The 23,755-nt window shown below is 51.3% G+C and overlaps 2 protein-coding genes across 8 annotated transcripts in view; both read left to right on the forward strand.

Moving 5' to 3' along the window:
* Positions 1–289: 289 nt before the first annotated feature.
* On the forward strand, positions 290–7,832 carry NECAP2 (NECAP endocytosis associated 2). 4 transcript variants are annotated; one of them, XM_083629691.1, is made up of 8 exons: positions 290–844; positions 1,647–1,747; positions 2,433–2,537; positions 3,241–3,322; positions 4,163–4,271; positions 5,280–5,415; positions 5,797–5,887; positions 6,609–7,832. In XM_083629691.1, the coding sequence occupies exons 1-8, from the start codon at positions 750–752 to the stop codon at positions 6,658–6,660; spliced, it is 771 nt and encodes a 256-aa protein (XP_083485817.1). In that variant the 5' UTR covers positions 290–749; the 3' UTR covers positions 6,661–7,832. The 4 variants fall into 4 exon arrangements, with proteins under 4 accessions (XP_083485817.1, XP_083485816.1, XP_083485818.1 ...); XM_083629690.1 differs by having other exon boundaries at positions 468–844; positions 5,794–5,887; XM_083629692.1 differs by having other exon boundaries at positions 659–844; positions 1,609–1,747; positions 5,794–5,887.
* Positions 7,833–8,731: 899 nt separating this feature from the next.
* The window catches only part of CROCC (ciliary rootlet coiled-coil, rootletin), a 67,641-nt gene continuing 52,617 nt past the window's right edge, over positions 8,732–23,755 (forward strand). The window contains exons 1-6 of one of the 4 annotated variants that reach the window (XM_083629163.1): positions 8,732–8,874; positions 12,423–12,564; positions 15,922–16,073; positions 20,039–20,230; positions 21,807–21,890; positions 22,308–22,405. In XM_083629163.1, coding sequence (XP_083485289.1) covers positions 15,939–16,073; positions 20,039–20,230; positions 21,807–21,890; positions 22,308–22,405 — 509 coding nt within the window. In that variant the 5' untranslated portion in view covers positions 8,732–8,874; positions 12,423–12,564; positions 15,922–15,938. Of the gene's footprint in view, positions 8,875–9,566; positions 9,792–12,422; positions 12,565–15,921; positions 16,074–20,038; positions 20,231–21,806; positions 21,891–22,307; positions 22,406–23,755 lie in introns of those variants that run through there. The other 3 variants (XM_083629161.1, XM_083629162.1, XM_083629164.1) reach the window with 3 other exon arrangements.

Raw genomic sequence — 23,755 nt, forward strand, 5'->3', positions numbered from 1 at the left:
CCCCCGAAAGTTCGACACATTGAGCGCTGTCGGCTCAGCGGAGACGCGGCTGCCGACGCCCTTCCCGGCCACCAGGGGGAACAGCCGCGTCGGGATGCAGCGAAAACCGTTTTCTCTCTCTCTCTCCCTTTTGTGTCCCTTCTAGCCCTATGCTTCCACCATGGAGAAACAAAACATTTCCTACCCCGCCCGCGTAGATATAAGAAAGTGTAGAGTGGCCCTCCCCAATTCCTCGATTCGGAGTCCTTAGCGCGGAAGAAGGCTGGGGTCCCACGTTTCCGGTTGCCTACTGCGAAGGTGGGGAGACGGCGCTTCGGTGCCGTGGATTTTGCCTGCTTTCCATCGGGCAGCCCCTCGGAACCACAACGTTAAAAAGGCCCGAAGAACCCGGAAGCTTCCATTGAAATCTAAGCGAGCACCGCTCTACTTTTTCGCAAGTCTATGCGCCCTCCTCAGCCTGACGGCGGGAGGCGAGGGCCATTCCCCGAGCTAACGGAGGCGAAGCAGGGGCCGCGGAGCCAGAAAGGCCTTTGAGGTGACACCGCTGCCTTGGCCGGCGAGGCTTTATTTCGCTGCCGTCTTCGCCTTCGACACAAGAGGCAGGAAGTCTTGGAGCCGGAACAGCCCCCCCCGCAGGAAGTGACGCAAAAGAAGGGTGACTGACGCTTCCGGTTCGCGCGCGTCCGCGCATGCGCCTCCGTGGGCGGAGAGGCGCCGCGTTTCCGGGTTCCGTGGAGTAGGCGGTCGAGATGGCGGAGGGCGAGGAGTACGAGTCGGTGCTCTGCGTCAAGCCGGAGGTCCACGTCTACCGAGTGCCGCCGCGCGCCTCTAACCGGGGCTACAGGTGAGCCGGGGAGCCCCGGGGCATGTGCAGAGTGCCCTCCTTTCCCCGCCTCGGACTCTCTCCCCTCCCCCCACTTTCAAACCAATGGTGTCCCTGCGGGTTAGGGCTCAAGGCTCAGTTCGGGCTGCTGGGGAGTCTGAAGGGGCGTACAGTGATACCACCATGTTAAAAGGGGAGTTTTGAAAGGGTGGCAGCGAAGGAGGAACATGGCAGGGGTGTTGTTGTTTTTTGGATAAGGGTGCTTAGTAAAGGTAAAGGGACCCCTGACCATTAGGTCGAGTCATGGCCGACTCTGGGGTGGCAGCGCTCATCTCGCTTTATTGGCCAAGGGAGCCAGCTTACAGCTTCCGGGTCATGTGGCCAGCATGACTAAGCCGCTTCTGGCGAACCAGAGCAGCGCACGGAAATGCCGTTTACCTTCCCGCTGGAGCGGTACCTATTTATCTACTTTCACTTTGACGTGCTTTTGAACTGCTAGGTTGGCAGGAGCAGGGACCGAGCAATGGGAGCTCACCCCGTCGCGGGGATTCGAACTGCCGGCCTTCTGATCGATCGCCAAGTCCTAGGCTCTGTGGTTTAAACCACAGCGCCTAGCCTACTCCTTTAACAAACATGGCATGAAAGAGAAATTTGCTCTGAAGCACGATGTGTTTGTGTGTGTTGCAGTTGCGAGTTTTCTGCACTGCAAAAAGAGGGGAGGGGTTGGGAAGCTGGTGTTCCGGGGGCCCCTTCCAATGCTTTTGATTCTGTTGGGTGACTTTTAGCTCTGAACAGCGGCGCTGTCTTCTCTCCCTGGTGCTAGAGCTGCGGAGTGGCAGCTGGACCAGCCAGCATGGAGCGGGCGCATGCGCATAACGGCCAAAGGGAACGTGGCCTACATCAAGTTGGAGGACAAGAACTCAGGTAATGGGGAGTGAGGCGTCCATCGTCTCCGTGCAACATGGTTGTTGGAAGGAGGAAGCTTTTCCTAGCCCAGAACTCGGTTTAGGCCTTAGTTAAGTCTCAGGCAAAAGGAGACACAGTGACTGTGGTTCAGGGCAATCCTTTTTAGCCAGGTTGATTGTCCATAGGATGCCAGAATTGGGTTCTTTTATGGGTCTGTCAAGCTACCCTGAATCCCAGCCCTCACTGCCACACCCGAAGGGGAGCAATTGCAGGGTGTGGAAGTGTGCTAATCTTGGGCAAACTCTACATTCATGGTGGTGGTGGTGGTGAACCCTAGCAAGCTTCCCCTGACTTGCTTGCAGTGCCCAGGAGTCCAGTAGTCAATTTTCCGGAAGGCAGAAAGGGCACATCTTAAACTGTAGAGTCCTCCCCCCCCACCCAACTTATTTGTGAACTTAAGTTTCCAATTCAAAGAATTTTGAAGGACGTGAATGAGAACTGATTCAGAATATTTGCATCAATGTCACACACCCATTGCGTTGGGGGGGGGGTCACTTTCAGTGAACCAAAATGCACAAGTATGAAGAGAAGTAACACAATCTGCTAACTATGGGACGCACTCATGGCACCCAAAGTATCTTTGGTCGGGTGGGAGGGAGAAGCTGAACAGCTGGTTTCATATCCTCACTTTCCCCCCTTCCAGGAGAACTTTTTGCCCAGGCTCCTGTGGACCAGTTCCCCAGCATTACTGTGGAAGGTGTGACGGATTCCAGCCGATACTTTGTCATCCGCATTGAGGACGGGAACGGTATGGAGGCGGAGGTTCGGATCGTGTCCTCCTAGGCACGCAGGGCAGCGGGAATCAGTTCCCCACTTGTGCATCTCCTGGAATGATCCTAAGGCAGCCCCTGCAAGCCCCCTCTTCCTCTTTCCCTTAAAACCCAAAGCTTCCTTCTTGCAGCAAGCTGGGATTTGCCAGGACTTGGGGGGCCTTTGGGAAGAGGACCCTCTGCACCCATTTCCTCAGCATGCTCTTTTTCTGGCCCTCCTGGCGCCGGCACAGCTTGCCTCCCCCAGGGCTGCTGCTTTTTGGTCACCGCCCCCCCCACTCTGCCCTCAGATCTCTTCCTGCTTCCTGCTTTTTGCCTTGTTTGGGTTGGCCAACAGTGGGCTGCTAGTCGGGTCCAACGATAGGAGAGGGCACTGTCCTTGCACCTGCCATGGTGTGTGTGAGGCCCTTCTGCTTTGGTGTGGTTTTGTCCCTGGGAAGTTGGCTTCAGTCCTTGGTGCCAGTGAGGCCCCATGTGGGCCTTTTGCCTCTGTCCAGCTTGCTGTCACAGCCACTCCTGGTGCCACTGAGCTGCCCCACTTGTAGGTGCTGCCCTTCCTCTGCTCCCAGGACTGCCTGGCTCCCTCTCCACTCTGTGGGCAGCCGGGGCCTCTCGGCACTTCCTTGGTGTGCCACAATGAAAGCTCTGCTGCCGACAGAATGAGCATGGCTTCTCTTGCAGGGCGCCGGGCCTTCATTGGAGTCGGCTTTGTTGACCGAGGTGATGCCTTCGACTTCAACGTCGCTCTGCAGGACCATTTCAAGTGAGCATCTGCTTCCCGCTTTGCAGAGTGCCTGGGTGTCCAGACCTTCCCCAGCCCAGGGGGAGCGGGTGGAGTCTTTGCTACACCGGGTGGAGCCTTGGAAGAGCAAGGTGCCTTTCCATGCAAGCCGAGCTAATTCTTCTGAGCTGGTGCAAGCTACCTTTTGCCTCCTGGGGTTCCTTCGAATGCCCCTTCCTAGCTCTGCTGATGCAAAACAAAACAAAAACCTCAACCCCTCCCCCTGTGAAAGCAGCACTGTGAGAAGTGAAGGAAAGAAAGAAAGTGGGGTTTGGGGCAGCTGCCGATTGCAGGTGGGGGCAGATTCTGTCATGACTTGCAGTCCCCTTTCGCTCTCTGTAGCCCTGGTGTCTGCTTTGCTGAAGGAGCCTGCATTCTGGTAAACCCCTGACAAATTGGAGGATTTCAGCAGGCGAGCCAAGGGGACCGGGGAGGGGGCTGATTCTGGGGGTGGAAGCAGGGGGGAACTTGTAGAGAAGCAGCAGCTAGAAGGAGTTTCCCCCCTGCAACTCTCCATCTACCCATGCTGGGGGGTGGGGTGGGCGGGATGGATATCCAAGATAGATGAGGGTTGCAGGGGAAAAGCAGCAATGACTCCCTGCAGACTCCCCTCCCACCAACTGAAATCAAACACAGGGTTTCGGGTGCTGCCTTTGTGGCTGCGACAGATTTCTTCTGAAAGAGAAGGTGCTTGCTTTCATGGGCTTGGGTGCTGAGTGCAACATAGCCACTTTCCCTACACCGCCCCCTGCCCGCACCTTATGCTTTTTGCTCTGCTGCCTCGTGACACCCCACCCCCACCCCAATTTATTATCTCAACAGGTGGGTCAAACAGCAGAGTGAGCTGGCCAAGCAGGCCCTGAATCCAGACCAGGGCCCCAAACTGGACCTGGGCTTCAAGGAAGGGCAGACAATCAAGCTCAACATTGCGGTGAGGAGGAGGGACCTCTCTGGGCTTGTCCGGCTGTGGCAGAGGGGGTGGGGGATGGGCTGCGGAAAAGGAGTCGCAAAGCAAATGCTAACAAGTGGCCCAAATCAGCAAGTCAAGCCATGGGTTACCAAGGGACACCATCCAGGGTTGATAGCCTGTAGGACCTGGAAGAAAGTTCCTTTCTGACCCCAAATGGTGGGAACTAATCCAATCCTCGAGGGACGCGGGTGGTGCTGTGGGTTAAACCACAGAGCCTAGGGCTTGCCGATCAGAAGGTTGACGGTTCGAATCCCCGCGACAGAGTGAGCTCCTGTTGCTCGGTCCCTGCTCCTGCCAACCTAGCAGTTCGAAAGCACGTCAAAGTGCAAGTAGATAAATAGGTACCGCTCCAGCAGGAAGGTAAACGGCGTTTCCATGCGCTGCTCTGGTTCGCCAGAAGTGGCTTAGTCATGCTGGCCACATGACCCGGAAGCTGTACGCCGGCTCCCTCGGCCAATAAAGCGAGATGAGCGCCGCAACCCCAGAGTCGGTCACGACTGGACCTAACAGTCAGGGGTCCCTTTACCTTTACCTTAATCTGATCATCAGCAGATTATACCCTCCCTCATCCCAAAGGGATTTCTTTTGAGACATAGACACACACACACACCCCGGCATCATACCCCTGTGCCCTGTTTCTGCCTCTATATCACTTGACCACATAATAATGGCTTTTTAGAAACGAACAACACTATACAAGGTCAAAGGTGGGGGGGGGGAGTCTTTTTGCTCTTGTGTCTTGCGCGGGTGTGTCCACTGTGTTGTCTGTGTGGCAAGGAGATGAGACAAAGGCAATTACTCAAAGTCATCTCAGCCCAGGCCTGGCTGGAGCTGCAGGTTGCTTGCAGATGGATGAGGCCTTTCCCTCCTTTCCGCTGGGCTTGCTCCCCATGCAGAGACGCAGCCGTGGGCCGGGTAACGCCCTTTGCCCCTTTGAGTGACTGACCATGCAGTTCAATCTCCTTTCAGAACGTGAAGAAGAAGGACGTCTCCTCAGCCAACAGGCCCCGAGCAACAGGCTCTGGGGGCCCCAGCCTCATCCCACCCCCTCCTGGAGGAAAGGCCTCCCTGACCGGGGAGCAGCTTCCGTCTGCTGCTGAGGCAGGTCTGTGTTTCCTGCTGATCTCACTCGCAAAGTGGAAAGTCCCTTATGGCAGTGCACAGCTGTCCTACTTCAGAGCTAGCTTTCCCCAAGCCAGGCTTGCTTGTGGTTATCGGCAGGTGATTTCCCAGCCTTGCGTCGCTGGACTCTTCAGTTTTTCTCGGGGCAGGCAAGCTTCAGAGCAGACGAGGCTGCTCAGGTTAAACTCCACGCCCCGCCAGCATTGCCTCAGCTGCCTGCCTTTATGGGGTCTTCCTCTCCACCAGGTCCCAGGGGCTCCTAAAGCTCCTAAAGGACTGGCCAGGAAGGGGCTGCGAAATATAAACCCAAGTGATGAACGGTTATCTCTCTGTCTCTCCCTCCCTGTATCCTGTTTATCAGCAGACGTCTCCATCCCGTGGCCGCCTCCGCAGGCTTCAAATTCAACAGCAGAAGCAGCTGCAGACATCTGGGGAGACTTCACCAAAGCTTCTGGGTGAGAGTCACATGTGGGTTGCAGAAGTTGAAATGTGTCCCCTTCCACCCACCCCACCTTTTATCCGGAAAACTCCCTAATCTGACGCACCTGAAAGAGCGTCTCCACCTCCATCGTTCCACCCGGACACTAAGGTCCAGCACCGAGGGCCTTCTGGCGGTTCCCTCGCTCCGAGAAGCCAAGTTACAGGGAACCAGGCAGAGGGCCTTCCCGGTAGTGGCACCCGCCCTGTGGAACACCCTCCCACCAGATGTCAAAGAGAAAAATAACTACCAAACTTTTAGAAGACATCTGAAGGCAGCCCTGTTTAGGGAAGCTTTTAATGTTTTATAGGTTATTGTATTTTAGTGTTCTGTTGGAAGCCGCCCAGAGTGGCTGGGAAAACCCAGCCAGATGGGCGGGGTATAAATAATAAATTATTATTATTATTATTATTATTATTATTATTATTATTATCTGTTGATGGGACCCGAGGGGTGCCAGGTTCATGACGTTCAAGTCCCAGTGGTGGGGAGATCCTCTTATACAAAGGGTAGGTCTGCATTCTTGGCGAAGCAGTGAAACTCCATTGCCCCCTCATGCCATCCACTATGTGGTGGCCAGAGGTTACGTCCAGATGTTCAGGGGGAAGGGACCCTCTCTGTCCCCAGTGCAGTGCAGGCCCTGGGCCCCTGCAGATCCACTCCTTGCTGAAGGGAGCGCCTCTTCTTTCTCCTTCTAGGTCTGCCTCCGGTCAGGCTCAGCAGAGCTCCACCAGCTGGGTCCAGTTCTGAGCTGAGCATCTTGTGCTTCTCTGGTCGGGGGTGAAGGCCACGGAAGGACCCTTGTGGACCAAAGAGGAAGCTACTTTGCCCTCGTGGTGCATCATGAGATCCCAGTCCTGGATGTGTTTGGATGTTTGCTTGGGGCATTTAATGGGATAGGGAAGGTAGGGGTCAGCTGGGGCTGTGCAGATCCTCTTCTCCCTCCCTCCACCTCCATCTACCCCCTCAGCACTTGGGGTCCCTGAAAGGGGAGGGAGGGAGGGAGTTTTTCCTGGGTTCAGATCACAGCTTAAGAACCTGGAATCCTGGAGTGGGGAAGAGGGAGACAGCTGTCCAGAAAGAAAGAGGCTCCTTCCTGTCTCTTGCCTTTTTTCCTGTCTTGTGTGGTGTCAACGGTGTTTCTTTGATATGCTTGCCTCGCCTCGTCCGCTTTCTAGCTTGGAGGGATATTGCGGCGCAGCTGCCCCAGGAAACACGCGGGCAAAGGCGGCTTCCCTTGCAGGAGGTGACTGGCAGTGCCCTGCCTTCACAGCCCACCTTGCAAATTTGAAATGGGCTTACCTGTTGCACATCTCCCTCTCGGAATTTCCAGGGTGTCTTCCTCACTGGAAGGATGCTGGGCCCCCATTCTGTCATGTTGCTCTGCCTCTGATGGCTGTGGTGGAGGTAGCAATGCTGGGAGTGAGAGAAGAGTCATCAGCTTGCTGCAGAGGCTGCGAGCAATGATGCCACGTCGATGTCCTTTGAGGGCGGGGGTCCCTGGCTCTGCTTTGCCTTGTGAAGTGCCTTCTCTTTTTCCTTCTCCCTCCTCTGCTCAAACTGGCCTTTTGAGCAGCAGGAGCAGTGGAACTTCTGACATTCCATATTGGTGTGACTTTTAATGTGCACACACACAACAAATTACCCTTTTACTTTCAGAGAGACCCTGGGTTTTTCTCCTATCGCAGGTGCCTCAGACATTGTGAAGGACAAAAGCTGCCCTCTGGGCCATCTTACGGAACCGGGTTTTAATTCTCTTTTGAAATATAGATCTTTGTATTCACTCCTATCCTATTTATTCTAAGACGAAGGCCTTTTACAGAACATTTTCTTACTATGAAACTCCATGAAGTTTTTGCTGCCTTTTGTTCTTTTTGAGCTGGTTCCTTATTAAAAATGTATATGTATTTATCTGTATAAAAGCCTTTGTTTGTCTTTGGGAAAGGGGCTGGGGAAGCAGAAATGGAGCCAGGTGGGGGAGTGAAAATGCCAAAAGATTTAGTAAATACAGTGTCTCAGTGAGATTCACATGTTGGGTGGCTCAGGGGTAGGTTCCCAAGGACATCTTCCTAAACCTAAGGGTGGTGCCCAACGTTGGACCCATTGAATTTAATAGATGTGGCTGTTTTAGTGGGGCTCCTCTGATTAGGACTTCCACTCCTATTGTGTACATTTGTTTTTTGAGGATTGGCACTCTGTTCATGCCCAGAGGTACAGTTCTGTTGCTCCCCAAGTTCCTTGGCTGGCATTTGTGACTGTGAGCACAGAACCTTTTCCAGCCAAAAAAACAGCCCCAGAACCCCAAAAAGCAGTATTATTTTGGGGGATGCAAGCTGGGATTTTTCCCTCTCAAGCCAAATGCTGAGTCCTGCTTGTCTTTCTCTGGGACAGGGAAACCCGCAGTGCTGCCTCTGGACAATCTGCTTGGCTTTGAATTCCCCCCCACTGCGTTGCAAATATCTGGTGCTGGGTAGTGCCCCAGGCCTCAAACAAGCTTCTAGCTATCGATGACCCAGGGAGGGGCTGCCTCCCAAAGGCCCCATAACCCTTTCTCTTTTCCTGACATGTCAGGCCTGGCTTACAGAGCCACTTCCAGTATTTGCAAAGTCCTGGCGGGAGGCTGCGGCTGTGTCCTGGTTGGGGGGTCACTGAGACATGCGAGAAAAGCCTCCCTTTCGGGAAGAAGGCAGGGCTCAGCTGCCCCGCAGGGCGGCCGTAATTCCCGGAGACTTAAGCAGCTTATGCTGGTGCTGCCTGGGTTTTCCCCGGGTGCAACCGGAGCCCTTGGCACGCGCCTTGGCCTGGAAGAACAAGAGGAGGAGGAGGAGGAGGAGGAAGCAGCATTCTTGGGCCGGCCAAGGGCGCCATCAGAAACCCGCCCTCCTCCACCGCTGCCCGGCGCTATAGTAACGCTGCTGCGGTTTGAGAAGGCAGCTGATCGCCCAGCAGAGCCACCTGTGCCAGGTGAGGGGCTGGCTTGGCGATGGGGGGCAGCCCTGTCCTGGGGCACTAGGCAGTCAGGGACCAGGGCTGATGCTCTGCTGGGCGGGGAAGGCCCTGCACTCCACACATGCCCCGAGGCACTGCACAACAGCCTCCCGTCCACCCCCTTCTGGCTCCAGAAGCGCAGTGTCCGGACCGAGCTTTCGCAGTTACCCCTTTGCCCACACCGGACAAGTTGAGAGCAAACGAATTCGCGTCGTTGAATTCCATTGACCTAAAAACTCCCCACCGCGCTTGCACAGCGCCTTCAAAACTGCTGATGGGGCTCCTTCCCCTTTGACAGGTTGGATGGGGCAGAAATCCAACAGGTGCAGCATCGGCCAGGCGCGCGCGAGGCTCCATCTGCTGAGTTTCTGCTCCGAGGCGCGCGCTGCGGGGCACGTTCCCCGATGAGAAAGTGGAGCCGGCTCACTCGGTGGGGCTCCGGCCGGTGTCTGCCCCGTGCGAATATCCGCCTGCAGCCCGAGCTGCAAACTTTAGGCAAGGGGCCGTCGTGACTGCATCAAGCCCGAGAAGCGGCGGCCTCTAGGACCCGGGAGCGCCACGGCTTGTGTCCGCGGGGGAGGCAGCCTGCTGCTGCCGCCGCCCCCCCTTTCTGCTGCCGGGCGGCGATTGGTCCAGCCCGGCTCCCCCTTGCAGCCGCGGGACCCGGGAAAGAGGCGGGGGGGGGGGTGCGGCTCGGGCTGGCGCTCCTCCCCGGGTCCTCCCCCTCTCCAGCAGCAGCAGCAGTAAGCATCGCATCTGCCGTGCAAAGGGCCATGGAGGCGGCCGCCCCTGCCCGGCAGGAGCCCCCCGGAGCCCGGCCGTAGAGCTGCGGCGGCCCCCTCCCCATGAGCAACGCGGAGGCTGCGGAGCTGAAGCTGGAGGCTGCGGTTCAGGTCGGTGGGGGCTGCCTGGCGGTGGAAGCGAGAGCATCATTCAACCCCCTCCGGCAACCCGCCTTTCTTTCTTTCTTTCTTTCTTTCTTTCTTTCTTTCTTTCTTTCTTTCTTTCTTTCTTTCTTTCTGTGGGGGCGAATATAATCTCCTTTTTGGGGGGGAACCTGGGCGCATCTTTTGCATACAGAACTCCGAAGTTGGCGCCAGAAACAACCCCCTAAAAGTAGGACCCCTCGCCCGGCGTCTCGCTGAATTCCCTTTATTCTACTCTTTCCCTGCCTTTTATGGGGATTTCTCCAAATTAGTCTTGCCTTGCGGGGCGGGTTGGATGCTGGAAAATATTTGTACCTTTGGGCCAGGCAAAGGTTTGTAATGTCTCCTCTCTTGAAGGCAAATATCTCTCTCCCCCCCCCCCCCCCCCGCTTTTAGTTATCCTTAAAAACAAACAAACTAGGTTTTGGTACCTGATCTAAAAGCTGAGGAAAGCAAGGTTTAATGGTGAGGTGAGGGATTGCATTAGAAAGCTAAAATCAATTTACTGGAAAAGAGAATAATCTTATTTGTGTAGGAGCTGCTGTTGGATCCTTAGTGTTACAGGAGATTTACAGGTGTAAAGCTAAATTCACGCCGCAATCTGAAGTTGCATCCCAGTCCCCTGCCCTGATTTAACATCACCTAAAGTAAATGTAGCCTCACTCTGGAGTGAAGTCTTTTGCACTCCTTAGGACTTTGGTGACTCTGAAGGTGTTGGACAAGGGTCAGCAAACTTTTTCAGCAGGGGGCTGGTCCACTGTCTCTCAGACCTTGGGGGGGGGCCAGACCATATTTTGCAAAGTTGTTGTAGGGCTTGTGCAAGAGGGGTTGCTCAATTTTGGGGAGTGCTTGATGAAGAACATCTGGGCCAGTTGACCAAAAGATCCAGGGTTGTTTTTTTCACATCTCCATCCTTGGCTGCTTCTTACATGAACAGGTTGGGGAATGTGTCTTGAGTCTGGGAGCTAGGGGGAGTAGTATAATTTTTTCTTCCTCTTCCTCTTCCTCTTCTTCTTTGACGATCACTCATAGCTGAGTAAGATTGTCTTCCATAAACATGGTTTTAACAATGAGTCCATAAGTGACTGTGGAGGCCAATTCTGGATTCACACGTTCTTCCACAGTGGGGATATAGGTTTCCGGGCATGAGTTGATCACGGTGAGGGTTTACCAAGCGTTGCTTCCTCTTAGCACGTTTCTCCCTTGTGTCCTGAGTTCAAGTGTCTTCAAAGCCCACGACACCTTTGGTAAAGGCTGTTCTCCAACTGGAGCGCTCGTGGGCCAGTGTTCCCCAGTTGTCAGTGTTTATCCTACTTTTTTTAGATTTGCCTTGAGACAGTCTTTAAACCTCTTTTGTTGACCACCAGCATTACGCTTTCCATTTTTAAGTTCTGAATAGAGTAGTTGCTTTGGAAGACGATCATCAGGCATCCGCACAACATGACCAGTCCAATGAAGTTGATGTTGAATGCCTAAGTTGGGGGGGGAGCCTCTCCCTCCCCCACACTTCACAAAGAAGTCAGCCAAGTCCTGAGTCCCGTTTTGGAGGTGACCTTTAAACCTTCTATGGGATAACAAAGGGCCAAGGAGGCACAGTTATTGGATTGCTGGGCATTAGGGAACTAAATCTGGACATCCTTTTATACTGAAGCCGTGGAGGAACAGGGTCCCAAGGCATGGTGAGGGGGGGGTGGGCACTGATTCAAGGTCCGGCCTGGGCAAGGGACAGAGATGCTCCCCTGCCCCAAATTGCCTACTTGAGTTGCCCACTTCCCTTCTCTTTCCACCTTCCCAAGCCCAAAGCCACAATGAAGTACTGAGCCCTGTTTGTGGCCAGGCCCAGTCGCTCATTTTAGTCCCTCCTCCGTGAGCTTCATGGGCTGGAGATTCTGGGAGAAGGTTGGGTTTTTGTACTGGGGATCCCCCCTCCCGAGACAGACTGCATGAGGATAGAGCTGCCCCCTAAGTGCTGAATATGTTCTGGTCTTAGGCAGATTTCCCCCCACCCCTGTGGATTCCTTCTGGGGCTATTCATCTTCCCTTGCATCCTGCAGGCTGCTGCCTCACCCAGTGCAGTCCCAGTTGCTGAACTGGGCCAGGGACTTGGGTCGGCCTGCATGGAAATTTCAGTTCCACCCAAAACACAGAGTGAAATATAGTTCACTGACTGCTATATAGGCGTGTAAAACTATAGAGAAAGTTAATCTGGTTTTTAATTTAGCAATGATATTGACGTCTCCGTGTGTGTGTATGTGTGTGTCCCAGAGACAGGGCACTCTTATTCCCATCTTATTGATGGGGCCACTGAGGGAGAGGCTTGACTCAAAGAGCCCAAAGCCAAGCCAGGGAGTCTGGAATAGAAGCAAGAGGCTCCCTCAGTTCGCCTGGCACCAGAGGCCAATTTTTCACCTGCTGGGCAGCTGGCAACCTTCTTTGGCCAGTGTGGCTTGTTCCTGCACCGTGCTGCCTCTGCATCTTGCAGTTGGGCAACGCCATCTTGGGCTCCCTGAGAAGCTGTCTTGGCCCAGAGGAGACTCTGTCTTGGCTTCTTCAGGGCCAGTCCCTGGTTGCTGAGACTGGCTTGTTCTCACCCGGCAGAAAGTGGAAGACAGCATCCTGATCTCAGCAGAAGGGAAGAGCCTCTCTGTCAGGGGCTCCTGTGAAGACTCTCCACCCACCCGCTTGCCGGCTAGGATCCGTGAAATCGTCACCAAGAACCTCTCGCAAAGCGATTGCCAAGGTATGTTTGGAGAAGACGATTCTTCTTGGAACTGGGGAACTGTGGGCTGGGAAGGGGGCCTTCTTGGCTGCCTCCCTCGCTAGGCTCTTCATCTCCTGGCCTGGTCTGGTTTCCCCTGCAAGCAAGACAGAGAGGAGGAGGCAGCTGATCTCCGCTCTGGCTAGGTACCTGGCAGAATGGACCCTTTCCTCTTCCAACTCCTGGGAGGTGACAGGTGGAAAGGATGAAGCCAATTCCTGACATTCTGGTACTCCATCTTGTTGTATCCGACACTTCATCCTCTGCTTTTTTTTATAAAAAAAAAATTAATCATTTTTTTCAATACAAACAGCAACCACAAAAAACACATACAGTGGTACCTCGGGTTACATACGCTTCAGGTTACATACGCTTCAGGTTACAGACTCTGCTAACCCAGAAATAGTGCTTCAGGTTAAGAACTTTGCTTCAGGATGAGAACAGAAATTGTGTGGTGGTGGCACGGCGGCAGCGGGAGGCCCCATTAGCTAAAGTGGTGCTTCAGGTTAAGAACAGTTTCAGGTTAAGAACGGACCTCCGGAATAAATTAAGTACTTAACCCGAGGTACCACTGTACAACGAAAACCACAATGACACTAGTAACACAATTTAACAATTCAGATTTGAGTACTGATATACCGTATTTTTCGCTCTATAGGACACACCAGATGATAAGAAGCACCTAGTTTGGAGGGGAGGAAAACAAGAAAAAAAATATATTTTGAATCCCAGAAGCCAGAACAGCAAGAGGGACCTGGCTTCTGGGATACCGTGTGGCTGTTCTGGCTTCTGGGGTAACAGCACCAAGCCTCTTCAGGGCAGCGGGATGAAGGCTCCCCCTGCCCGAAAAGGCTGCATGTGGCCAGGGCAGAAGCCAGGGCAGGTGCGTCGCTGAAGGGGCGCTGCGCAGTTCTCCCTCTCTGTGCAGCGCCATTCACTCCATAAGACGCACTCACATTTCCCCTTTCTTTATAGGAGGAAAAAAGTACGTCCTGTGGAGCGAAAAATACGGTACCTATAACTTCACCTTTTTAACAATATTTCCTCACCTCTCCTCCCCCTACTTCCCACCACTGTCTGCCTTATCGCTTAAGTATTCCTTCCAGATTTTTTCATATTTATCCATTCTTAATTTGCGTTGATATGCAGTTTGTTTCTATGTAGCTAGTCTGTCCATATTGTCAATCCATGTGCTCAATGGAATCTTTTCCAATTCATCAAAACAAGTTTTTTTGCTTTCTAATATGACACTTCATCCTCTGCTGAGCTTCGGGACACGCCTGCCCAGCCCACCTGCCTGTCACCCCTTCTGGACAGGACAAGGAGGCCAGACTGTGCCAAGCTGGCCACAGTGCTGCTGGCTGGGCCCAGGGGCTTCGTGCTGCTGCGACATGCTCTGTTTCCAAACAATACCTGGGAAGCGAAAGGAATTCGGAACAGATGGACGAGGAGAGAGAAGCAGAAGGAGGGAAGGCAGCAAATAGGAAGCTCTCTCTGTATGTGAGAGGGAGGGAGAGACTCTTTTTTTAAAAAAAAAAATATTCAAAATTAAAACAAGACATATTATCCAAAAACATATCATCCTTGTTTTTTCTCCCATTTTTCCTCCCTCCCCCCGCTCCCACACAACCCCCCCCCCCCGACTTCCCTCAGTTCCAGTCTTTGGTTTCTCCGAGACTGCTGTTTTCTGCATGTTACAAAGTTGTATAGATCCTCAAACTATTTAGCTGGTTATTATTAATAAAAAGTTTGTGAATGTTTATTCAAAACCTGGATTGAACAAGGAGTCCAGTTCACTTTGTTGCGTCTTCAGATACTTTGTAAAGGGTTCCCATTCATCCTTAAAGTCACAGTTATCCTTGTCCCGTAGCTTATATTTCAATTTTGCCAGTTCTGCATAGTCTGTCAATTTTTCTTGCCACAATTCTTTAGTTGGGCTTTCTTCAGTCTTCCATCCATGTGCTACCAGAACTCTTGTGGCCGCTGTGTGAGCGACTCTCAATGGGTGATGCACCTTTGCGAAACTCACATAAGACACCAGAAAGAGTCAGGCTGCTGCTGCTGGATCAGACCCAGTTTTATGGCGATCACGGTGACCAGACAAATGCTCCCACAAGACAGGGAAGGCAACAGCTTTCTCTTGCTGGCGCATTTGGGTATCTGGCTTTCACAGATAGACTGCTACTTCACGTGGAGGTCCAAGCCAAAGCCCACGGTTTTTTGCCACAGATCGTGGCAGCAAATCCTATAAATCAGTTGTGCATTGAGGGGGAGGGCGGCTGACGCCGGCACCTGCAGTTCAAGAAGAATGAACTTTACAGTGTGGTTGCAAAGGGGAGTAACCCCTCCATTTCTTCCATGGTCGCTCATCCCAATAAAGGCGAGTCTCTGGGGGCTGAAATAAAAGGCGAAAACTGCAGGACCCCTTCTGGGACGAGGTGAGCGCTGCCTCTTCCCTGGCAGAAGCTGCCCCATTAGCAACAACCTGTTGCCGATGCCTTTCCATCCAGCAGCAAGAAAATGTTTGCGAATGTTCTATGGCAGGAACGTCCAACTTCCAAGATCTACTCACATGATTAAAATCTGGCAGTGATCTACCCCTTTTTGGGGTATTCAGGTCAAACTTGTTGATCTCTTTTTTAGGCAGGAACATCTCGTTTTGGGGGGAGGTTCAGGTCAAAGTTGTCAAGCTTCTTTTAGGAAGGAAGATCCAGTTTTTTTTTGGGGGGGTGTTCAGATCTAATGAATGGAAAGAGGCTCTCAGCAATCGATAAGGAGACAGTCAGCCTTGCTGCGCAAACTCTAACTTCCGTTCTAGCGATCTAGAGGGCGGGGAGGGGGAGGTGCCAGATGGAGGAGCCACCGATCTACCGTGATCTACCAAAAGCTCCCGGGGATCGACCAGTCAATCCCGGTTGACCTGTTGGACACCCCTGTTCTGTGGCATCGCAACAGTCCATTATTTAGCACACCTGTATGCCAGATGTTCTGGCAGTGCATCCCAAGTTCCCTTGCTTTGCTTTGCTTTGCTCTGTTTACAGTGGTACCTCGGGTTACAGATGGTTCAGTGGTTCTCGGGTTACAGAAATGGTGCTCCGGCTGTGCGGCAGCAGCGGGAGGCCCAATTAGCTAAAGTGGTGCTTCAGGTTAAGAACAGTTTCAGGTTCAGAACGGACCTCCGGAATGAATCAAGTTCTTAACCGAGGTACCAATGTATTTCTTAAACTTCTCTCCTGCCCTTCGTTCCAAAGGGAGCTCAGGGCATCTTGTCCTACGGCGGAAATGCATTTGATGCGTGTGTGTCTGTCTCCCTACCTCTGTGCTCCTCTCTTCCCACAGTGGCCTCCCAGGCCGAGATGTCGTCCTTGCTTTCCCTCCAGGAGGAGAACCGCATCTTGCAGCAGGAGCTTTCTCGGGTGGAAGATTTGCTGGCCCAGAGCCGGGCAGAGCGGGATGAACTGGCCATCAAGTACAACGCCATCAGTGAGCGGGTAGGTGCAGGAGGCAGGCAGGGTCTTCTCCTCCCTTCCCAGCAGGCCTTTCCAGGCAAATGGGTCTATGAAGTCTTTACCTGGCACCAGCAAGCAGGCAGTGCAGGTTCTCTGCTCTGGGAGCAGAGGCAAGCAACCAGGGGTGGCTGTCATTTGGAGGCTCTGCTGGGCACCCTTTGCTTCCTTGCGTATTCCCTTTCTCTGAAAGCCATTGAGGAATTACCTGCAGGTTTGCAGAGCAATGCAAGCAGTGTGAGGAACTCATATATATACACTAGGCACCAAACGGCTCCTTAAACGACAGTCACCAAAACAGAATGTCTAGTTGCCATTTGGGGCAAGATGGCTCTAAAGTCTTATTTTTCTAATGATGGACTGACTGTGATTGGTTCTTAGTTGAACATCTGGCTAGTTGTAGGAGTGCAAATATCCAGAGTGTGGGGTCAGGTGGGATTACTATGCGGAATTATAAAATATGCATCAAGCCATTGTGTCTGCTGGGAAGCATGGCGTTGACTGGGTTTAATTTATTGGCAATAATTTCTGATCAAATCCCACAATCCTCTGCATCTCTGGCCATTTCCTCTACTGTCCATTTCTCTCTGCTTGACAAGTCACGTACACAGCCCAGCTGCCAGCTGCTTTGCCAGGCATGCATCCTGGGCTGTGGAAGATAGTGGGCAGCTTCTTTGATGTAGCTTTTCTGATATATTAATCTTAGGATGTTAATCTTAGGGCCAGGAAACAGATCTCACCTGAAGGTAATAATGATCGCTGTCCTCCTGGCCATCCTTCTTATCATGTATATTGCTTGTTTCTGACCTCAGGGGTTGCCAAATGCACTCCTTTGTAGTTCTGTTTTGTTTACCCCAGAAATATGTGTGCTTAATTAGTTTTGGTAGTTTAACTTTGTCCCCACGTGGGGTTTGTTGAAATGTTCAGAAGAAATCTGATTGGTTCTTACGAACACTCTGTAAAAGTTCTTTTGTGAATAAAACGACCTGGGCCACGGGGTAGAGAGACAGATTATTAAACACACCTTTCCCAGAGTCTTGCTGGTTCAAGCCTCTGTGTGTATTCTTATTAATCAGAGTTCAATCCTTCCTTTGCTTTGGGAACGCCTCAGCTAGTTCTGATGGCAACCTTGAGCTAGGCTAAGAGCTTTGAGAGCTTAAAAGAAGAAAAGTCGCTTGATCTAGGGACAGTCCACGTATACTTTGGCCCATTCTGACCTCTTTTTCTTAATGGTGACACGAATCATTTACGATGTATGAATCTTCACAACTGTGAGCAGGGCAGGGCAGTGGGATAAGTGAAAACAAGCTTCAACTATTAACTATACAGTGGTACCTTGGTTGTCGAACTTAATCCGTTCCTGGAGTCCGTTTGACTCCTGGAACGGTTCGAAAACCAAGGCACAACTTCTGATTGTCTGCAGGAGCTTCCTGTACTCAATCAGAAGCCACGTCGGATGTTCGGCTTCCAAAAATCATTCGCAAACCGGAACACTCACTTCCGGGTTTGCGGTGTTCAGGGGCCAAAACATCTGAGTACCAAGGCGTTCGACAACCAAGGTACGAATGTAATGTTGTTTACTGCTTCTGCTTAGGCTGCACAGAAAAAGCATTTTGGTTCCTGAGATTCATCCAGTCTGTACTGGAGGCTAGCAACCCAATGATTCTTTGCAGTTTTCTGCTTTTATGAATAATAGAACTAGTGAATAGGTTTTATGGTCCAGTCGACTCTCATCTTTTGTGCAGGTTCTATTCTAGGGATAGCATGTAAAGCCAAAATAATGCTGTGTTACTTTTATTGTTGTTTTATTGTTGTTAGCCGCTCTGAGCCCGGCTTCGGCTGGGGAGTGCAGGATATAAATAAATTGTTATTATTATTATTATTATTATTATTATTATTATTATTATTATTACTACTACTACTACTACTACTATTATTATCCCGATTGTGCAGATCAAATATAACTCATAGAATTCCACAGGATGTGGTATTAGTGTGTGAAACCAGTCCAGATCCAATGATTCCCAGATGGTGGAGTTGTCAGGTGGAGTTGTCAGGTGGAGTTGTCAGTTGTCCCAAGTGACCAGCATTTTGCACCTGGCTAATTTTGAACACTGAATGCAAGTAGGAAGACGCAGACTCTGTTTGGGTGAGGATGGCTTGAGCTGTTTACAGATGTGCTGGTGCAGAGGGAGGGGTTCTCTGTGGAGCCGCCATGGGATTGAGCTCCGGCAAGGGAGATTTGAGGAGCTGGAGAAAGAGAGGCACCAGAGGGCCCTGCCAGGATCCAACTCTGCCCCTTCCAAAACCAAAAAAGTCCTGGCAAACTAGAATGGGACCCATTATTTCCTTGGTCAGTTTCCCAGCATGCTCTGCTCCCCCCACCCCAGTCTTGTCTCCTGTGCTCAGATCTGGCTAAGGGTCTCCATGGAAAACATTTCTTGACTGCTTTCCAGAGTATTGGGGAGAGGGAATGGGGCATTTTTTATTCTTCCTCCATGTCCAAAATCTTTGGCCTGCCTGGACAGGTCCGGCTGGCTGAATAGCACCTGGGCTGGTTGAGACCTGCCTCTTGGCTGTGCAGTTTGCAAAGGGGACATGCGGGTGTTTGCATGTGCCCTGCCGTTGCCGCTTGACCTGAATTAGTGGATTTAAGAACCAGGCGTGAAACACCTTGGAAGGAAGGAGGCACGCAAAAAACAACAACGTATTGACAGTGATCTCGTGCTCCGTAGTGTTCAAAGCGGGGCTGTCCATTGGATCAAAGAAATCTCGGTAGGTTAGCTAGCTAGTTTAATTCTCTGTAATTTCACATCAGGATGAAGCATTTCGTACCCCCCCTCCGAAAAAAGCTTTCTTTGTGTTTCAATTGCTACCAGGCCCCATCTTACAAATGTGAGGGAGGAAGGGGCTGGACTGGCAGCAATGCCTCTCCTGAGATGGCACCGGAATAAATCAGCAATTTTCAAGGGGCTGCCAGTGGCACCCCAGGGCTTTTTGTAAAAAAACAAATAAATCAAATTTCAAGGGGCTGCTATAATTGTTGCAACAGCTCTGTACAGAAAGACAGTGTTGTCTTCTCTCTTTTGCAGCTGGGGGTGGGGAACTGAGGCTGAGATTAGGGAGTCCATAACCAAAGCAATATATGCTCAGGCTGGGTTTTTGTTTTTTGTTTTGCTCCTGAAACCTTCTAGAGCTCTGAACCAGAGGGATGTTTTCTTCAAAGCATAGCTGGGTCTGCCTACCTCTTGGTTGTAGGCAAGGGCAGGAAAGGAAACAATTCTCCTAAGAATTTCTGCTCTGGGGGGGCTCTTGGTTGGGGGGCTCCTCTCCTTACAAGACTGTATTGGGGGCTGGGCTCACATGCTCCGGTGACCATGGTGACTAGCAGGATAATTTAAATGGGCTGCAGGTTGCCATGGCAGCCGTTGCCTGGGAAGAGGGCAAACTTCGCTCCTGCATTTTACATCTTGCGCCCAATTTTCCCCCCAAGCCATTTTTCTGTTAAAAACAAAAACAAAACCATGCACAACCCTTTTGACAAAGCCTTTGAAAGTGGGAGCAAAGGGCAATCTCCTGCAGATGCTCTGTGTTTAAATTGTCCCAGGCTTGGGAAGATTGATTAAAAAAAAGGATTAGTTGGCTTCCCTGCCAAATCGGTGTGTGTGGTTCAGTCTGGCTGTTATTTCTTCTTAGCCTTGCGGCAGTCCTCTGCAGTCCATCAACCCAGAACTGGCTCCTTTGACAGGCTGCGGGCTCCCCAAGGCCCTCCGGCAACTGGTGCCCAGAGGGTAGACTGCCTTGGGACATGGAAGTTCCGTGCAACAGCGATAGGCAATGGGCACAAGCTTAGAGGAGGGCTCTCTCGCTCTTCCTGGGAGTTGTGGCAGGCGAGGCTTAGGCACGAGGGGCCCTGATCCTCCTCCCCTTTCTTTCCTGGGACTCCTCAGCTGGAGCAAGCGCTGCGCCTGGAGTCGGGTGAGCGGGAAAGGGAGGCATTGGAGAACAAGAGCTTGGCTCAGCAAAACGTGGAGCTGCGCCGGCGGCTGGAGGAAGAGCAGGCAGGCTACAAGCGGAAGCTCCAGGCCTACCAGGAGGGCCAGCAGCGGCAGGCCCAGCTGGTGCAGAAGCTGCAAGCTAAGGTGAGACCCCCATAAGTCCCTCCATGCACCAGGTCGCACCGCCAGCAGCACCCCCAACCATAGCTGTCAACCATCCCTTATTTGGCGGGAAACTCCCGTTTCCCGCTGCTGTCCCGGATTTATGATGTCCCTTAAATTTCCCGGGTTTCATGCTCGCCCGGCTCGGGAGGGAAGCAGCGGCTCAGGGTCCTCCGCCTCGAGGGGCGCGTTGTGAGGAGACAGGTGGCGGTGGGCAGGCAGGCAGCCCCTCTCTTGTGAGACTTCCACCGCGCTGCCAGGGGAAGCTGGAGGCAGCAGCGGCGGCGGTGGCTGAGGAGGCGGCCTGAGGGAGGAGGAAGAGGAGGGGATGGGGAGGGACGCAGAAGGGCGGCACTTCAGCGGCCGTCGCTGTGCTGCAACTGCCTCATGCCAGGCTCGCGGGTGGCGTGGGCTAGAGTCTCTCTCCCTCCCTACTTCTCTCTTGGGCGGGGAAGGGCCGATGGAACTCCTCGCGCCAGGACGACGGCAGCAGCCCTGACATGCTGCTTAGCGCACCCTCCAACCAGTGCAGCATCTTAATGTAGTGATTTCCCCCTCTGCATCCCTTTCATAACTCTATTTGTATAAATCATTTGTCCATCCATAGTTCAAATTTTTACTACAAGTTTTCTGTCAATCCTACCAATGTGTGTAACTCTTTGCAATAGCTTTTCAAACAAATTATAAACTCTCCCCATTCTTTATTAAAGAGGTCCTCTTCCTAGTTTCTAATTCTGCCTCTAAGCTTTGCCATCTCGACGTCATTCATCAGTTTTGTCTGCCCCTCTTCTTTGGTTGCAGTTGTAGACCCTTAGGATCATGTAGTCCAACCCCCTACAAAACACAGTCAGTCGCAGCAAAAGCAGCATGGCTCCATCAGTGCCGGATTTCTGTATAAGCTAAGCCAAAATCCCTTATTTTGGCTGCTGATCCCTTATTTTCGAGGCTGCTGGTCCCTTATTTTCAAATCTGTAAGCTGACAGCTATGCCCCCAACCCTTCCCCTGCCCCACGGCAGCACCTGCCGGCTAAATCGATGAGTAGAGCGGAGCGAAACCTGGTTTTCAGCATCATGATATGTCAGCAGCTAAACCTCGCAATTTACCGATATACAGTGGTACCTTGGTTGTCGAATGGCTTGGCTCCCAAACAAATCGGCTCCTGAATGCCACAAACCCAGAAGTGTGTGTTCCGGTTTGCGAACGTTTTTTGGAAGCCGAACGTCCGACGCAGCTTCTGCAGCTTCTGACTGAAGCTCCTATAGCCAATCAGAAGCTGCGCCTTGGTTTTCAAACGGTTCCAGACTCCCAAAATGCATTAAGTTTGACAACCAAGGTACCACTGTATTACGGTTTTGGAAATAAGGAGCTCTGTAGAGGCGTCGGCCGGCTCCATGGTTTTCCCTGCGTTGTGATTTTTGCAGAGCAAACACACACACATGCACCCCTCATGATTCGCATTGCCGGCTCAAAAATTAGGAAACTGATATCGCGACTGGGGCTCGGCGATATATATTGTCCAGAACTGGTTTGAAGTCCATATACCTCCCACCTCTCTAGGTTGTCCAGTACAAAAAGAAGTGTGGGGAGCAGGAAGAGCAACTACTTGAGAAATCGACGGAGCTGGAGCAGCAGCGCCTAGTGGTGAGTGCCTCTTTCACGTGGGGGGGGGGGTCAGGGTCGTGCTTTCTGCTCCCTCTCTCCCTCCAGGCCTTGACTTGTCGGCTGTTTTTGCTTCCCAGAGGTGTGTGGTTTTCCCCTGTTGCCATTGGGGTGCTCTTTCCGTGAATGGGTGGCCCTCTTCACATGCTCAGGATCCCTGCACATATTTGAGGACTGGGATTTGGTGTAGAATCTTCTGGGGAGGGGTGAGGATGCCTGGATTAAGCCGTGCTTTTGTGCATGTTCAGATGAACATTTTTGTGCATGTTCAGATGTCCTTTCTGGACATGCTCCGGCACAGAGTCCCGCTGCCCCAGCTTCCGGAGCTAAGCCTTTTTGAGCCCCTGCATGTATGTCAAAGCCGCAGTGGCAGCTTCTCTCTGCTCCCTTCTCCCGCAGAGCCGTCTGGACATCACAGAATCACGCTTGCGGCAGGAGGAGGAGCACAGCAGTGACCTGGAAAGTGCTCTCATCCGGCTGGAAGAAGAGCAACAAAGGCCAGTGTAGGAGGGGGAGCAAGGCAGGGCGGGGTGTGTGTGTGTGGTTTACAAGGCACAGCTCACCCAAATCACTAAACCCCAACCCCTTTTGTCCATCCCCTAAGCAAGTGGTTCCCAAACTTATTTGGGGACGTTTTTAGTGTGTGATGTTGTGTTGCGCTTTTACTGTTTTTTTTTTGTTGGGAGCCTCCCAGAGTGGCTAGGGCAACCCAGTCGGATGGGTGGCATGTAAATAATAACTTTTCAGAAAAATAAATAAATTACTCAGCAACCCCCCTGGCAATCGACCTAATTTAAGCAAACAAACAGAAAGATTCAGCGAGCCATTTGCGTTCCTTTATGTACCTATATTTCTTTCTTTTTAAAAATTTCTTTGGTTGTTCAAATTAAAATTTTACAGTCACATTATCCAACTAACAACATAAAAACAAGATTCCAAGGAATCTCTGGGACTTCCCTCCTCCCCTTTGTGGGTCCTATTGTTAATCCTTTCCTCCTGCATCTTTTATGATCATCCAAAACTTTTACCTCTCCATCGTGTCCAAAATTCACCATTAGACTATGAGTGATATTCCAATCCTACTAACGATTTTATTTTATTTATTTATTTATTTACTATATATAATTTTTATTAATTTTCCAATAAAAACAAATTTATAACACAATTAAACATTCGGAATTCATCACACGTCTTTTTTCTTTTAGACTTCCATCAGCAAGTCTGATAATTTTCAGTAATTATTACATATCTTCACATTTCTTCATTTATATTGCACTATGTATATCTTATCTTACCATGTTATTTAAACAATATTTCTACCAAACCTTCTTACAGAGCTTCTTGGAAACTTACAAACGTTATATCATTATCACAAATATTTTTAATATATTCTGTAAATTTATTCCAGTCCTCAGTGAATTTTTGGTCCCGTCGGTTGCGAATCCTCCCTGTTAATCTGTCCAGTTCTGCATAATCCATTAATTTCGTTCTCCATTCTTCAATCGTGGGCATTTCTTCTTGTTTCCATTTCTGGGCCACAAGAGTTCTAGCTGCTGTTACTGCATACAAAAATACTTTCTGGTCCTTCCTTTTTATCTCACCACCTAAAACTCTTAATAGGAATGCTTCTGGTTTTTTAACAAATGTATATTTCAATATTTTCTTTATCTCATTATATATCGTTTCCCAGAAGCACTTCATTTTTTTACATTCCCACCACATATGATAAAATGTCCCTTCTTTCTCCTTATATTTCCAACATTTATTACTCACTTTATACATCTTACTTACTTTGACTGGTGTTATATACCATCGATATATCATTTTCATAACATTTTCTTTAATTG

Source organism: Podarcis filfolensis, assembly GCF_964270895.1.
Source record: "Podarcis filfolensis genome assembly, chromosome: 8".
Taxonomy (NCBI): Eukaryota; Metazoa; Chordata; class Lepidosauria; order Squamata; family Lacertidae; genus Podarcis; species Podarcis filfolensis.

Bases quoted from the DNA above. Each gene is read 5' to 3' on its own strand.
- NECAP2 (XM_083629690.1), top strand. From the start codon at position 750: ATGGCGGAGGGCGAGGAGTACGAGTCGGTGCTCTGCGTCAAGCCGGAG. The intron at 845-1,646 runs GTGAGCCGGGGA...CCCTGGTGCTAG, and splicing joins GCCTCTAACCGGGGCTACAG to AGCTGCGGAGTGGCAGCTGG. The intron at 3,323-4,162 runs GTGAGCATCTGC...TTATCTCAACAG, and splicing joins GCTCTGCAGGACCATTTCAA to GTGGGTCAAACAGCAGAGTG.